The sequence below is a fragment of the Podarcis tiliguerta genome (genome assembly GCF_965153285.1).
Source record: "Podarcis tiliguerta genome assembly, chromosome: 9".
NCBI classification, from domain to species: Eukaryota; Metazoa; Chordata; class Lepidosauria; order Squamata; family Lacertidae; genus Podarcis; species Podarcis tiliguerta.
In genome coordinates, this window is record NC_139542.1 from 24349172 (window position 1) to 24366509 (window position 17338).

The window sequence follows — 17338 nt, forward strand, 5'->3', positions numbered from 1 at the left end:
ATTCTTCAGTTTTCTGCGTAGTTTGAGTACCATCACAATCCTTACTTGGAACTACATGAGAAGCGACTTCTGAGAAATGGCTGCCTTGAAAGTAGGGATGGCTGAATCTGTCAATTTCAGCTCCTTTCAGTTTCTCATCTTCACTTCAGTTCTTCACTTTTCCATGTGACTTTGCATTAAAAACCAAAGAACTTGAGGCTATTGCCACTGCTCACTCTAGTTGCCAACCCCACTTAACCCTTTCCCCTTCCACCCATCTGTCCAACCCTTTCTTTTAACACCTCACCCACCCCCTTGCCTATCCTCTCCAGCTCACCCAAAGCCCCACTCTTCTGGCACCATCCCTTACATGTTAAGTATAACTGCACACTGAAATGGAGAATGCCTGTATGTTGCTAAGGGTTTAACATTGGAGAATTCCATTGGAGTATACTAAGCTAGAAGAGGGCTCTCTGAGCTTCTAGCTGAGTTGATAACACTTGATGTTCTCTGCTAGCAGTCATATGAGTGTTTAACCTTGAAACATGTGATTAAGGTATTCAATTGCAAATCTCCATTTTGAAAGGTTTTTTTTGTTCCCAGGCACAGAGAGAGAAGGATGTGATAAGATGCCTCTCCAGCGGCTGCATACCCTTAGCCTGGATGCAGACTAATGCAAGCTGTGGGAGAGACAGAGTTTTGACCTTTGCTCTGATCCTAATTATGTTATTTATATATCTAAGAAGAAGAACCTATGGTTGAATGTGTATATACAGCTTTCTGGGTGCATGATTGATGGTTTTTGTACCTGTTTTGAAAAAGTTCTGGTTAGTAAAGCTTTGAATAATATTTATGGGTCTGGACAATTTTTATTCCAAAAGGATTCAGTTTTTATGCATCCAGTTGTACAATATTAATATCTGCAATACTGCATCACACCGGCTCTCAGAACTGCCATTCCTGTATTTTTCTGGAGCCATTTGCACACTTGTTGGATACATAAGAAAAACTGGATCAGACTGAAGGTCCATCTAGTCCTCTATTCTGTCACCCACAGTGGCCAATCAGATGTCTATGGGAAGCCCATAAGCAGGATATGAGCACACTAGCCTTTTCCTGAAGCTTTTTACACCAAGAATAACTGTTCTCTTTTTTCTTCTTGTCCAGCTTGAGCAATGGAAGTGTGGTCTACTAATGTTGGCAAAGGAATCAACAGATCAGGCTTCTCTCTTAGAATCAGTCTCCAGCTGCCTGAAAACCTTTGCCTTGTAAATCAGAAAATGACTTTCAGCTTGTTCAGTGGAATGCCAGCCCTAAACACCGCCAAAAGTGATCCTCTCTCCACATCCTCATACATAAGGATGGGCGAATCTGTCAAGTTTTCCAGTTTGGTTCTCCACATCAGTTTGCAAAAAGAAAAGAAAAAAAGTTGTCATCAGTATTTTTGTATGAATTCCTTCCACTACACATCTTTGTATGCAGTATTGACTAATATATCCTTTTTTTGCAAATTTCTGCTAATACGACATCTTTGTGCATTACATTTGCTAAAATATACATTTCTAGGCACAGTTTACCCCAGTCATGTATACATTTCTGTAGACACCACTTGGCTGGAGAACTACATCAGAAAATTCTCAGAAATGTGACTTTCGAAGGCTGGCTGTGTATCAGTTCCTGTATTCTTTCAGAAAGTGTGAATTAGGTGGGTCCACCTTTAAATGTGAATTCTGTTTCTTCCCCCATCCCTACTCACACAGCCAGTTCATGAAAGCAGATTCAATAACCTTTCAACTACGCCTTGTTATGTAACTGGAATGTGTGATCTTTCAAAAGAACTATTTTATGAAAATTAATTTGCATGTATGTATAACAAAGGTGACAATATTATCCCCCCAACCCTGTCCTCAAAAGTACTTTTCTATATATGAAGTTGGCCAGCATTTTTAATGCAGGGAAAATAGTTTTCTGGAAAGGAAAATAATGCAACTTTGGAAGGATTTCCAAAGAGGTTAGAAGGTTGCATTTGAAGATGGGAGATTCGCATATTACATGCTCCAGCTCCAAAACAACAATCCTGGATGAAGTATTAGGGCTGGATTGCAGGTTCTTCTTCATCTCTGCCTTATTGAAATGAATATGAGTTTTTGAGCTGAAGATATTAGAAAAGCTTTTTGTACTTGTCCCGACTATCATTTATCAACCCTATACATAGTTGATCACATGGCATTGATTAGGAGGCTAAGGGCTGGCATCTCCCTGCCTTGTACTCATCAAGCACATTCAGGCTGAAATGGAAGGAACCATTTATCTTCCAGCAACTGCTTGAACCACTTTTCTGAGGCCAACGCTGGGAATTCTGGTTCTATATATCATGCACACTGCAGAGAGAGAAGGGGCCATAGGGATCTGTTGAATGGCGAAAGGCTGCTCCAGTGCCTTCAACAAAAGGTTATTCTAAAACTGGAGCAAAATCAATCTTGGAATTGATTTTGAATAGAGCTACTTCATCTATATTGCCTCTGTGAAATCTACAAAACAGATTGCATAAAAATGGAGAGGATTTATATTTATGATTTACATACATATATTTCCAGATTATAGTTCAGGGCATAATTAAAACTAAGAGATTTAGGAAAGTTGGGCTGCAATCCTATTCTCACTTACCTATTCTCACTTACCTGGGAGTAAATCCTCTTGAAGTCAGTGAGACTTACAGAGCAATCCAAGCTATAGGAAACCAGCATAATTTGTGCCTAGGGCAGATTATGCTGGTGTAATTTACCCCTATTCCAAATGCCAGCCACTAGGTAATGCTACCCAACTCAAAAGCTTGCTTGCTATTTTTGTGATCTTTTGGTTCGTATTGATAAAGATATTTCACTACTGTGGATTTTAAATGCTACAGTTCAATAGCCGAAAGCTATATATTTCAATAGCCGAAATATATATGCTAAAACGTTTGTACAACTTACCTGCTTTAAATGTTGTTGAAATAAATGGAACTGTTGATGAATTGATTCCCAAGTTTAGTTGTTCTGAAGCAGGCATTGGAAATCTAAAGCCTGGTAGGGGCCCTAATTTGCCCCATATGGCCATTTCCCTCCAGCCGTGCCCATTTGCCCTACATTGTTCCTCTGCTATCAGGTGACTGATTGATTGACTGATTATATAAGTGCATCATTTTTCATCTTTCTCTCTTTGTGTGTCACACCCATCTATATTTTGGAATACAGTTCCAAGTAAACAATGCTAAAGTATCCAGCTGAAACCTACCAGGTAAAGAACTGTTCTAGTGACCTTGAGAATGGGGCATTTATCTCCCCACACCACCACCCAAGACGTTGTGCCATAGTTTGGCTTTGTAGCTGTATTATTACACACCACCCACTTCACTAAAAGAAAGGCCCTGGGTCTGGATAACCTCTTTAAACAGTTGCTTTTAATGAAATATTTCCAATAACGGGTATAGCAGTGCAGTAGCTTTCCAAGAGACGGAACAGAAAAGGTTGTGGTGATCCATTGGAAGATCAATCCTTGGAATGTAAAGCAACAAGGAGCCGAGATTTAAAATGTGAAATGTTACTCTTTCCACATATATTTGTAGAAAATGGATACGTTTCATGTTCTTTCAATTATAAGCCACGTCTTCTCTCCCTTTCCTATGCAGATTGTGTTACTTATTTGAACATCACTTGTTCTTCAGCAGGTCACCCAGCTAAAATCAGGAGGATTTATATGTGAAACAAAACCATTCACTGTTTTTAAAGGCAGCATTTCAAAGAAGTTCATGTAGACTTCTCAAGGCACTGGGATTTGCACTGAAAGCTATTGTAGAATAGTGTGTGTCGTCTGCTGCCACCTAAAAACATTATTTGCACATTCAGGGATTTCATATTAGAGAAAATCTGCTGCTCCAGAGAAGCGGACACGGAGCAATGGATCCAAACTACAAGAAAGAAGATTCCACCTAAACATTAGGAAGAACTTCCTAACAGTAAGAGCTGTTCGACAGTGGAATTTGCTGCCAAGGAGTGTGGTGGAGTCTCCTTCTTTGGAGGTCTTTAAGCAGAGACTTGACAACCATATGTCTGGAGTGCTCTGATAGTGTTTCCTGCTTGGCAGGGGGTTGGATTCAATGGCCCTTGTGGTCTCTTCCAACTCTACGATTCTATGATTCTATTCTATGATTCTATGAAAATGAGAATGGTCCACAGATATCCTATATAGTCTCTAGATGTCATTCTGGGTCCCCTCAAATCCCACCCCATCTCTTAGGCAGGGGGTTGGATTCTACAGAAAGAGAGGCTGCTAAAAGAGGCCAAACCAATTTTTGGTTAAGTGAATGGCTCTAGCCAAGCATGTTAAGTAATTCCTTTGTTGTGTTAAACTGGGGTCAAAATGGTGCATAGGAACTAAGAGATGGAGACCTTTCCAGAAGGTAGGCTGAGGAGGACACACTTTTTCCCCTCCCCTGGCTGAAGGTGATGTTGTGGGTCTGTGGATGGAGTAGCCAGATTGGTAACTGGAATCTGGAAAAAAGGGAGGGATTGTGGCCCTCAAAATGTAACGGGGACCAGTACCTGTTGGAGTGCTAATGCTGTGAACCACTTATCCTGTATATATGTGCAAATAGAACTGTATATACAGTGGTACCTCAGGTTACATACGCTTCAGGTTACATACTCTGCTAACCCAGAAATAGTGCTTCAGGTTAAGAACTTTGCTTCAGGATGAGAACAGAAATCGTGCTCCGGCAGCAGAAGGCCCCATTAGCTAAAGTGGTGCTTCAGGTTAAGAACAGTTTCAGGCTAAGTACAGACCTCTGGAACGAATTAAGTACTTAACCCGAGGTACCACTGTATTACAAGGACACTGGAATCTCAAATGACCTTCATTCTGTGGAGATAATCACAGTATGTGTGGAGACCTTTGCAGTCTCTTACTGCTCAGGGACTGGGGTCTGCCCCATACAATGCACATAATAGCAAATTCACTCTCTGGGAATGGATGCTTCTGGGGTTGTATGCAAGGCGACTCGGTGCAGACCAACTGAAGTTAATGAACCTTAGTTATGTTCATGAATTTCAGTGTGCCTACTCTGATTCAAACATAGTCGAGTAATAATAATAATAATAATAATAATAATAATAATAATAACAACAACAATAATAATAATACCCCACCCATCTGGCTGGGTTTCTCCAGCAACTCTGGGTTGCTCCCAACAGAATATTAAGAACACGATAAAACATCAAACATTAAAAACTTCCCTAAATAGGGTTGCCCTCAGATGTCTTCTAAAAACCAGATAGCTGTTTTTTCTTTGACATCTGATGGGAGGGTGTTCCACAGGGTGGGGGCCACTGCTGAGAAGGCCCTCTGCCTTGAAGACCACCCTAGATCCAAAGCAGCTCCAGTCACATACATAAGTGAGGGAACAGCAGGCTATGGGGAACCCCAAGATGTGCAAAAGTAAAAAAGCAAAGCCCTTTAGAAAGAAACCTTAAAGGGAGGCAGGGATCCCAAATAGATCAGTGAGGACTGAGCATGCTCAGTGGGCACAGAATGTTGATTGGCTGCTGGCGAAGGAGTATTGGAGTATCCTAGAAAAGGATTGGTTCAAATCCTGAACATTCCAGTAGTGCTCCAGATGGTGCCATTTTGTTGCAGGTCCTGCTTGCTTCCTACAACGTCTGTCTTGTTGAGGACAATGGGGAACCGTTGTGCATGAGGGGTTCAGTGTGGGGAATAGAGCGACCAGATCACAGCCGCAGTATTTGTACATGTGGCTTAGTAACAGCAAGAGAGCTCTTTGCCAGTTACGTTGGGGAAGCAGGCAACCTGATCCATCACCAAGAAGCGTAGAGAGTCCATGGATTTAGGTTGGTTTAGTTAAAGTCTCTGTAAAGCTAACTAAACAAAATCAGCTTAAGTCCACATGCCCCAGTTTAACTATTCTGTGAACTGGGTAGCTGTTGGATGAAATCCAGGTAATCCGCCTTCAGTGGCTTGGGGATCATGACTTCTGCTGGCAAAACGGAAGGTTGTCATAATTCCCAATGACCTGCAGGTTAGATTCCCAGTTCTGTTAATAAAAAGTAGATAGACAGACACCAATGACTGTCACAAGTTTCCAGTAAGGTTGTTCGGGTTTTTCTCCGAAACAAAGAAAAACAAACACAATTCTCCACCCTCATTTCTAGTGAATGGGAACAGTGCTGAGAGATACGACAGGATTAAAAGAGAATGGATTGTTTTCACAATGTGTGGCTAAAAACAGATGCTCAGCACTGTTATTTTATTAATAATGGCATTCATGTTTTGCTTCTCAGAGGTGTGCTTTAGACTGATGGGAAGTAAGAGAACACCTTGCTTAAACTGATGTTTTACAACCCAAATTCTGTACATGAGGAGCAATTTTTGCCTGTAACAACCCAGCAGTGGACATGTGAATCCCCTGTTCTTCTGAGATCTGTAAATTCATAGCAGATGTGATGGAAGGAAGACAGGCTTCTCTCTCTGGGCATCGTTCAGGGCCCAAATGCACCCTCCAGCAGGACCGTTTTACAGATCAATTTCTCAAGGTCATAAAAAATAAATGTAAACGCTCTTGGAAGAGTCCGTTAACATTTGTACTGCTGCATTATGCATAAGTCTTACCCTCTTAGGGCATGGCTAAACTTTGCTAGATTCCATTAGGCTTTCCCCATTTTATGTTGCTAAGAGCTGGCCAAAAAGGAAAAAGAAAAAAGAACTCAAACTGGGAAATGCTGGTTGTTTCATAGCCTTTGCTGAGATCTTTCTAGACATTTTTAATAATACTGTACAACCTTCCTTGGAGTTATATTCCCGCATTGCATTTCAGGTCGAAACTATGTATAATGTGAGAAGTTATTCTTTTATTCTCCTGAAATGTTGTTTTGTTGTTTGCCGTGTTGTTTTTATTGTAATTATCTGTATGTTTTAATAGATTGCATATAAAATATATAAAAGTTTTAATTCTGTTAATGTGTAATTGTTTTTTCATGATCCATCCTATGTTTTAGCTGCTCCTATTTTATCTGTAGGGATGCGGGTGGCACTGTAGGTTAAACCACGGAGCCTAGGACTTGCTGATCAGAAGTTTGGCGGTTCGAATCGCCGCGACGGGGTGAGCTCCTGTTGCTCAGTCCCTGCTCCTGCCAACCTAGCAGTTCGAAAGCACGTCAAAGTGCAAGTAGATAAATAGGTGCTGCTCTGGTGGGAAGGTAAACGGCGTTTCCGTGTGCTGCTCTGGTTCACCAGAAGTGGCTTAGTCATTCTGGCCACATGACCCGGAAGCTGTACACTGGTCTCCTCAGCCAATAAAGTGAGATGAGTGCCACAACCCCAGAGTTGGCCACGACTGGACCTAATGGTCAGGGGTCACTTTACCTTTACATTATTTTATCTGTATGTCCCTGTTAGGGGGAAAATGCAGGCTAAAAACAACAGCAGCAGCAGCAGCAACAACAACAACAACAACAACAACTGACTCATTTATAATTTAAATCAGAAGTGGGGAGCTTGTTGCGAACTTCAGCTGCCAGCACCCTTGGTCAGGGATGAAGAAAGTCTAATTTAGGGTTGACATATGTCCAGAATTTCCCAGACATAGGTGGCAATCAGCTGTTGGAAACTGTGTCCAGATGGGAATTGCTGAAACTTCAATTTTCTTTGGCCAATTTCTTTCCATAAAGCTCATCAACTTTTCTGTTTTTGTTTTTTTAAATATCACAACATCTGGAGGGCCCACATGTTCCCCAACTGAAACTAAGCTAAAGCAGAGGTGATCATCCAGAAATTCCCAGAATAATTTGTGAATTCCCTGGAGCCTAGGGCAAAGGGCATTTTTCAATTCACTGTACCCTGCAGGGAATACCTCCCCTTGGTAGAATGGCTGCTTAATTATTGACACCTGAAGCACCTTAGCAACCTGGGAGGCATTGCTTTGAAGACTGAGGCAAGAACTGGCATCACAATGGCTGAGGAAGCTCAAGTGAGTTTTCAATTAGCCAAAGTAGTTCTTTGATACTAGAAACCAATTTTGCTTATATTTTCAACAACAGCAACAAAGGGGTTGGAAGCAAAAGAGAGAGAAGAAAGTATTTTGTTTCTGTATCTCATTGCACAAGTCTTGTTAGGAGAAAGGGGCCGTCTTGTTTGTGAATACAGTTTATTCCCAGTAACGCAGTAATTACTATTTGTGCATCTGTTTTTTGAAGCCATGTGGATCAAATGTTGGGCCCAATGAAGTTGCATCCGGACAGCACTTTATTCTGTTTCCCTGACATTTCCTTACCTGATAATCCCATCATGTTATATTATCTTTCACTACTGCTTTATTCTACTAGTTTTCCAGAAGTTTGGTACAAATTTCCATGTTACAGTGGTACCTCGCAAGACGAATGCCTCACAAGATGAAAAACTCGCAAGACGAAAGAGTTTTGTTTTTTTTTTTGAGTTGCTTCGCAAGACGAATTTCCCTATGGGCTTGCTTCGCAAGACGAAAACGTCGTGCGCCTTTTTCTTAAAACCGTCAATGCATTCCTATGGGAAACCGTCAATGCATTTCCTATGGGAAACCGTGCTTCGCAAGACGAAAAAATTCACAAGACGAAAAAACTCGCAGAATGAATTAATTTCATCTTGCGAGGCACCACTGTACTTGCTTCCAGAAAATAATCTGTTTCTAACCCCACTAATCTGGAAAAGTGTGGGGATTTCTGCTCAATAGCAGGTATTTTCTTCTGTTCTTTCTGTGCTATTCAATGTCATTTCCTCTCCCATATGTAAAACCAACAGATGTCTTCTTTTTGCTAAGGCTTGAACTGACCCTTAATATCAGATCTTGATTTATGTTTTTGAAGTCCCCAAATTCCTGTTTAATTTCTTTTCTTAAACAAAGCTCTATACTATAGTTTTATGCCATGTTTTTATTTTCATTATATTGTTATATTGTTTCTTATATTGTACAGTATTTAGTATTTTTTTTTACAAAAATGCTAAGCAGCTTATACATGCTTTTAAGTAAACAAATAAAAATATAAGAGTATTTCAGCAAATGAGAACAGCATTTCTCTGCTCCTTGTGGTACATTGAATGGTCACATTCGCGACATAGATTTAAAGCACTCGTATGCCACTTTAATGGTTATGGAGAATCTAGGAACTGCATTTTGTCAAGGGTGCTGGGCATTGCAGATCTGTGAGGTTTACACTCTTAACAAACTATAGTTCCCAGGAGTCTTCCAGGGAAACCATGACTGTAAAATCAGTATATGACTGCTTTAAATCTATGGTGTGGATGTCATCCAAGTTCCATCATACTGGGAAATAGCTTCTCCTTACATGAACCAACCTGGATCCTGTGGTCATCATCTGAGCTCCATCTTTGTGTGCCCCCTCCACAAGAGGTCTGGAGGGTGGCAACATGAGAGCCTTTTCTGCGGTGGCTCTTGTTTGCAGAATGCTCTCCCCAGGGAGGCTCACCTGGTACCCTCTTTGCATATCTTTAGATGCCAGGCAAAAGCATTCCTCATCTCCCAGGGCTTTGGCTGATTGAACAACCTGTGACCTTTTCAATGTTTTGGGGTGTGTTTTTTGGTCATTATGTTATGTATCTTGTGATTTAATTTTCTGATTTCATGTTGTAAACTGCCCTGTGATCTTCAGGTGGAGGGTGGTCTATAAATTTAATAAAATAAAAATGAAGAATTAAAAGGGGAAAGCACGCACAGGTCCTAGTGTAAAACTTAAATATTTCTTGCTGACAACTGGCCAGTGGCGTAGCGTGGGTTGTCAGCACCCGGGGCAAGGCAAGTAATTTGCACCCCCTAACCCGGGGCAAGGCAAGTAATTTGCCCCCCCCCCCGCTGCACTGTCCCTCCCCCAGATAGTCCCTCTCTCTCTCTCCGCACCGCACCACACGCCTGGCACCCTCCCCTCCACAGTGGGCGGCGACCCGGCGGCTCCGATCAGATTCGCACAGCCAGCACTGCAGTGAGAGAGAGTGAGTGAGCCAGGTAGGGGCAGAGAGCTGCGAGTGCGAGCGCCCCCCCAGATGTTGCGCCCGGTGCGGCTGGCCCCCCTGCACCCCCCACGCTACGCCACTGCAACTGGCCAACTACCAGACCTGACTGCAGCAAAGGTGATGAACTGGGAAGAACCCCAGCACCAAGTGTAAAGTTATTTTCTCTCTCTCCAGGCATATTATTATTTTTACCCATTTTAAATTTATCCAGTTGAAATGATCAGTGTAAAGCTTTGGACAGAATGAGGAAGTCTATGCAGTTGTGCAGTTACGTAATAAGAGACTCTGGGCTGATGGTGCTAACGCCTCTACCCTTTTAAAATGGCAGTATGCATTACTCCACCTACTTCAATATTTGGTATCTCAGCCTTGCTGCATTCCAGGATCGCCCTGCTCATTCTCCCCCAAAGTCGTGCTTTTATGGCACCGTTGGGTATATGTCCAATCTTCATATAAGAGTACTTTGTCTTTCCGTTTGTCATTAGAGATAAATAAATGGCAAAGGAAGCAGTGAATTGAATGAGAGCACCCTGCGGATCCCCAGGAGGACTGTCATCTTAGATGAATATTACAGTAAATGTTGCAGCAAAGGAAATCTTGGTGGAAGCTTTGTCTATCTCTTATGCTGACCTCAAAATAAAGGCTGTGAGGCACTTGATGTGACTTAGAGATTCTTCACTTGGAACATTTGTGACAGAGAATACGCAGGGCCAAGTTAAGCATGAGGAAAGAGCACTTTGTTCAGGTCTTCTTTGACACACACACTCTCTATTTTTTTTAATAACCTTTAATTAAATTTTCCAAAAATAACAGCTAAAGCTTCATCAACAAATTTTTAAACCATAATTTTGGTTGACTCCCCCCTCCCCTCTTGGTTTCATTGCTTAATACTCATTCACACACGTCCTTAAAATCTTATAACTTAATATTTCATTTTTTAACCTTCTTCATCGTATTACAAGTGACTTTTAGGTCTTCTTTGACACTCTAGACCCCACATGGGAGATCATACATCTTGTACAAGCATCAGAGAATCCTGACAAAAATGGAAAAGGAAGCAGAAATTGCCACAGTTCAATTGTTTGTCTGTAGTCAGGAATGGAAATCAGTCAACAAAATGCAATCAGTATTCAAGTTCACATTGTTGTTTTTTTAAGTCTGCAAAGGATAATCAACAAATTACTCTTTTAAATAGTTTTAATGTTTCCTTTGCATTGAAATGAATGTAAGTTACATTACCGATAGAGTTATGTAGCTTACGAAACGAGAAATAACAGACAGTGAGATGAATATCATAGAATTTGGTGGAAAGTGAACTGTAGTGGAATAGAAACAGGGCTGATTTCGACAAAAAGTGGCAGGAACAGAAATTGTTGCTTACTTACACCCCTACCTTGTCTAAAACACAAACCAATATCATCCCTGTGGAAAACTAGAATGTCAGGACAATACTTCGTGGATTGTATGGCATTTATGTCTTAAAACAAGAGTGTCAGGAGTGCATGCAGGAGCCAGGCCCTGTGACCAGTAGGATTTTGCAGGGCTAGGACCTTCCTAAGTTTGTTCTGGAGAGGCAAGGTGCGGCCGCACAGGTGAGGCCACTTGGTAACTCACTGCACCTGGTGGCAAGTGCAGGGAAGGGATATAAGGTTACCATTTCCTTTCAGCTCTTTACCACAGCAACAAGTTTCCTGGCTTGCTGCGTTTGGCTCCTTGCTTCCTGATCCTCGGACCTCAGCTCCTTGACGCCTTGCTTCTTGATCCTCGGACCCCTGACTTCTGGGCTCTCGTTCCTGCTCTCACCCTGCCATCTTGTCCCTGGTCCTGACGTCCTCAGCAGGGACTTTGATCACCCATTGACCGGACCGTGACAAAGAGAGACTTGTAAGAAAGTGTTTCTTTCTCAGCCTAACCAGCCTCACAGGTTTTTTGCTTGGGTAAAAGAAGTTGTGGAAAGGAACTGCATGCGTCACCTTGAGCTCCTGGGAAGAAGGGTGGGATGCAAGTGTATTAAATAAAAATGCATATATTTGGAGAGTCACAAAACTTTTGCCAATGCCAATGCACAAATTTATGACCCGAGAGCGTGAAAAGCTGTGAATTCCTGGTTATAGGAAAGTGTACATTTTGAAGTTATTATTTCAGACATTTTTTGGCAGGGCACACTGCCAAGCCCTATGGAAGTGGCTCCCTCATTTGGCTTGCTCTTTGTCATTCTTTAAATCCCTCATACACTTAATGTAAAATGTAAAGAGTGTATCTATTTCCCTCTGTCAAAGATGATTGGATGGTACACACTTGATGTGTTAGCCAAATGGAGATCTTTTCAACATGATTTTCATTTTTCTTATATGAATAATGTAACTCTTAAATGCTGTCAGAAAGCCAGTATATTCATAACCTTTTAAGGTACATTCATATGCTTGTTCATCTGCATTTCGATAATGGTTGTAGTGGTCTGGAAAAGCCTATGTGGTCTATAGGCCTGTTTGATTTTCCATGGTTCCATCAGCCTAGAATCTAGTGTCTAGATCATGGAGACCAGGAACAGATTAATTATTGGATAATGAACGGGCAATTCACCTGTAATTCTGCCTGACGCTGAACAGAAAGCAATTAAAGGCAAAGGAAAGTATTCTTTCTGAAAGAGAAAGTTGCTTATTAAAGGTACAGTAGCCCTGAAACACCTTGATAATGTTTTTCCTGTCCACATTTGAATTGTTTTTTAAGTGGAAAGTAAATCCACAAGCTGGATTTGAGAAAGGAAGGGTAGACAACACAGAAAACAGTGGAACGCAATGTGTTGGATAGAGTGCTGGATTTATTTATAAGCTAACAAGCTATAGCTTAGGGCCCCACTCTCTTGGGGGACCACAAAAAAATTTAAAGGAAAAAAATGCAATTACTTTGATAAAATACATATTTTGTGTTGTGCAAATGGCATTAGATACCTACTAGGTCCATAAATTACCATATAACATATATTCAACATAAAAAACAGTGACAATTTGTTGTTGACAAAGGATAGTGGGACATATAAAGAGCCCCATTACCTTCAGTAGCTTAGGGCCTCATCAAACCTAAATCTGGCCCTGGTTGGATAGCATCTAGGCTCCCTGTATAAAAGTGATTAATTGAAGGGTGTCAGTTTCAAGACCAAATAGCTAGTGTGCAAGCAACCATTAACAGCGAGAGCAGATGAGGAATGGGAAGCTGTGGGGAAAAGTTCTAGGATGCAGGGGGTCTAAAAGGAAATGGAGCTCACCTGGGATAGCAAAGTAGAAAACAGACTGAGAAGCTGTGAAGATGAGTGGATGCAGACCAGAGGGAAAGGCTGACAAAGGAGTTGGGGAAGGGGGACAATAGGAAAGTTGGAGATAAAATGACATGCAGAAGGGACAGAAAGGAAGAAAAACAAGAGGAACTTGTACACTGGAAACTCCAGATCAGGAAACAGAGGAGATGTGTTTTTATGCAGTTCATAATACCAGTGATGCACCACGCAACATAGTTAACACACATGCTGTGTGAGAGTATGAACTACCCCAATGAGATAGCTAGCCAGTCACTTATTTACAGAACATCAGAGCATGGATAGAGCTGCAGAACACAATATGCTGAACATGGAGCTGCAGAATGCAATGTGCTGAACTTGCTGACCTAATTATGGTCCTCTGCTGCTGTTGCAGGGACTGGGAGTGAACCAGTATGAGCTCAGCTCAGCTCAAGGCTTCTTTGATTTGCAGAAATCCCCCAAAGGCCCAATTTGTATGCACACAGGATGCACGAGGACTCGGTCATCTTTCCTTTCTTAAGAATACTTTTATGAAAATTCACATTCAACTTTGCTCTCTTACTGGCATAGTATGCTACAGATGTGGCCTCATAAAAGCAGCTATGAATCACCCAATGACATAGAGCTGCCTGCCACACACCTTTTGGTTTTGTAACAAACACATCCAAATGGCTGCAAATGAATAGGGATAATAAACACTCAGTTCTCGTCCAACCTATAAAAAGAACATTTTTCAGCAGAGGGCAGCACGGCTATTAATCTTTATTTATTTATCAAATATGCTGCTCAGCTCTAGCAATTAGTCCAATTTCCTCAGTTAATGGGGTAAACATCATTGACTGGTGATCTCAGTTTATCAAAAAGGTTGGCCAGTAGTGGGAATAGCTAGCGGGACGCTGAGCAATGAAAGGCTTTAAGTGTTCACCCTGCTTATGCATAACATGCCCTGTTCCCAGCATTCAGTGTCTGTGACAACATTAATAACCTTTTTATCAAAAGCAAAAAAGTGCTATGCTTTGTATATATAAAATGCAATTAAAAGATACCCTGAATACTCACGTTGGATCAATATTTTGCAAAAACTGCAAGGTTTTTAGCTGGGGCAATTAGAATAAGATCTATTATTTGATTATATTGATGTAAACCTCCAAAATGTATTTTGTATAGTAGGAGGAGGAGTTTGGATTTGATATCCCACTTTATCACTACCCTAAGGAGTCTCAAAGCGGCCAACAATCTCCTTTCCCTTCCTCCCCCACAACAAACACTCTGTGAGGTGAGTGGTGCTGAGAGACTTCAGAGAAGTGTGACTAGCCCAAGGTCACCCAGCAGCTGCATGTGGAGGAGTGGAGACGCAAACCTGGTTCACCAGATTATGAGTCTACCATTCTTAACCACTACACTATGCTAGTTAAGTTTTTGCCTCTATCTTCAGTACATTTTAGTTTATTGCTATGGCTAGTAGCTGATGTAAATAAAGACTCTTCTGATCTGACCTTGCAATGGTTGCAAGATATGAAGGCCTCCAGAGTTTCGTATCACTCCCTCAGCTCCCTTTGAACACAAAAATCATGAAAGGGTACAGGAAATGATGTATTTAGTGTACAAGCCATGAGCCTACATGAGAGTAAAACCATTAGGGCCTCAGCGTCTATTGCTATAAACAGCAGAAAAACGTCCAAGATAATTGAGACTAGAATCCAGGGGAAGTTAACTTGATGCCCTCCAATTTATTTATTTGCACTCTTAGCAACCATATGCACCCACACATCCATTCTTACACAATGGAATATTGATAGATAGGCAATGATACTGTTTTCCAGGGACAGTCTCAGGTTTACAGAAACCATCACAGTTTTTGATTTGTTCCCAGAATGTTCTGCTTTTCCATAGGACATCCCTATTTTCATCAGAGATATGTTGGAGGGTATGGAATAGGATGTCCCTGGTTTCATCGGAGAAATGTTGGAGGGTATGGGATAGATAGATAGTGTAAGAAGACGCAGAAACGTGTGCTATTTTAAACCAAAAATCAACATTTTATTTAGAATATCCATATACCAAAAATAAAATTAAAATCAAAAATTTCCTTTGTGTAGTGAAATATCAATATTTTGAAAATGGTAAAATAAAGCTGTTCCTAGTCATTATCTCATAGATATTTTACAGAACTACTTGAATCTGAATGTACATCTAGCTCAAGCGTTAAGACACTTAAGAGCCTAAAGCACTGAACGGCTTTGGAGAAAGCAGACGAGTGAGTGAGAACAAGAAGGCTTACATGTGGCAACCCACATAACAAATAGAACAGCCTTTGCCAGCCCAGCACGCTCCAGATGTTTTGGACGACAACAGCAGTGCAAACATCCAGAGGCACTAGGTTGGCAAAGGCTGATGTAGAGCATTGCAGGGAGGACATGGGGGTCAATGGCTCCATATTTGATACATGGGAAGACAAAATTAAACACTTGGGATACTGGTGGCATCTCATGCCTGGAAATGGACATGCTGAGGCACTGGGACTCCAGCCTACCCAGAATGTCTCAGTCCAGGCATCAGCAGAACTATGGTGGTGTTCCATACAGCACCTCAACAGCTCAGCTGCAGCTCAGACAGACTCTGTTGCACAAGTATGGGAAGCAGCAAATGTTGCTGTATGGAATGACAAGTGAGAGGAGATCATTTCATCTCTTCCCAGTTGCCCATGGATAGCTTTAGCTGCTTTGGTACAAAATATTATCTGTGCTGCAATAGCTAAAGCTGATCCAAAGGGCTGGTTGGAAGTAGCCTCCCTCAGCAAAGCTGATGGAATTAAGCTGAGACAAATAGCTTCTGCTGATTTTGCTAGGTGGTTGAAATTGCTTTAGCAAGGAACACAACATACTACTTGTTTTGACAACAGAATCAAATATACATACATGGACTTTGCAACTTTGAGAGTTGGTCTGCAAAAGCAAAGCGTTCAACAACATGACTTGGCTTCCTGTAAATCTCTGAGATGGATTGAATTGTGGAATTGGAAAAATAATAATTACTAGCATTTTTATTTTAATGCCCTGGGTGTTTTTGTGTGTGTTTCTTGAGCCTTTGAAATGCAATGTGTCTATTTTTAAAAACATCACAGCAACCTACTACAGCACAACCAAGCAGATCTACTCAGAAGTATATCCCACTGAATTCAATGGGACTTCCTCCTAGGTGTGCATATAGCATTGCAGCCTTAGAGAAACTGCTGCTGAGTTTGCTGGACTTTGTACTGACTATTTCATGCACCCATAACTAGACTCGGGGATCCAGTTTTATCTAGTTGTGCTTTGTCACCTGTGACACCTATGGCCCTGGCTGAAGAGACACCCCCAACCTTATTGGGCATGTCGATCAAGTTCAAGGGGTACTGGTAAGAATTGTGCAGCATATCAGCATCCAGATGTGCTTCAACATCAGCTTCCTGTGTGGAAGAGGATAGCCCTTAATAGATTGGGGCAACCTTCTATAACAAAAAAGGATGAAGAGAAATGGAGTTGCAGTCTTAATTATGTTATGAAAACAAGCAGCAAATTGTCTTAAAAGGTCTAGCTCTCATGCTTCTTTTTGATGACTGGGTCACACCTTTTACCCATAATTTCCAAATGGTGAATACTTCTAATAATTGCTCCCAGTGGACAGAAAGGTCTGAGATTGCTTACGACCTAGAGCACCAGACTTGAGCGTTCTTTATGACGTGACTACTACTCATGGTGAGAGAAGTAATGTGCATCAAATGAAAATAATGGGTAAAATTGGCATCAGTGGACATTTACTGGGCTAAGACTGTGACGCGGTGGTAGAGGGCATAGCTGTGACACCTAAATTTCAGTGTCAGTAAGTCGGCTTTATTGTACATGGCCAAGGGCCTTTACAAGCCAGAGGTCTTTTCATTTTAAAGGAATGAAAAGGAATGAAGGTGCTGGGAATGACCTCTGTCTGAGACTCTGGAGAGACATTGACAGAGCAGACAATATCGACAACCGG

The 17338-nt window shown here is 41.5% G+C and overlaps 1 protein-coding gene across 3 annotated transcripts in view; it reads left to right on the plus strand.

The window, feature by feature from the left end:
• EGF (epidermal growth factor) overlaps positions 1-2997 on the plus strand; it is a 41511-nt gene extending 38514 nt beyond the window's left edge. For all 3 annotated transcript variants that reach the window (XM_083456758.1, XM_083456757.1, XM_083456759.1), the window contains one exon: positions 1147-2997. In XM_083456758.1, coding sequence (XP_083312884.1) covers positions 1147-1151 — 5 coding nt within the window. In that variant the 3' untranslated portion in view covers positions 1152-2997. The remainder of the gene's footprint in view (positions 1-1146) is intronic.
• The last annotated feature ends 14341 nt before the right edge of the window (positions 2998-17338 follow it).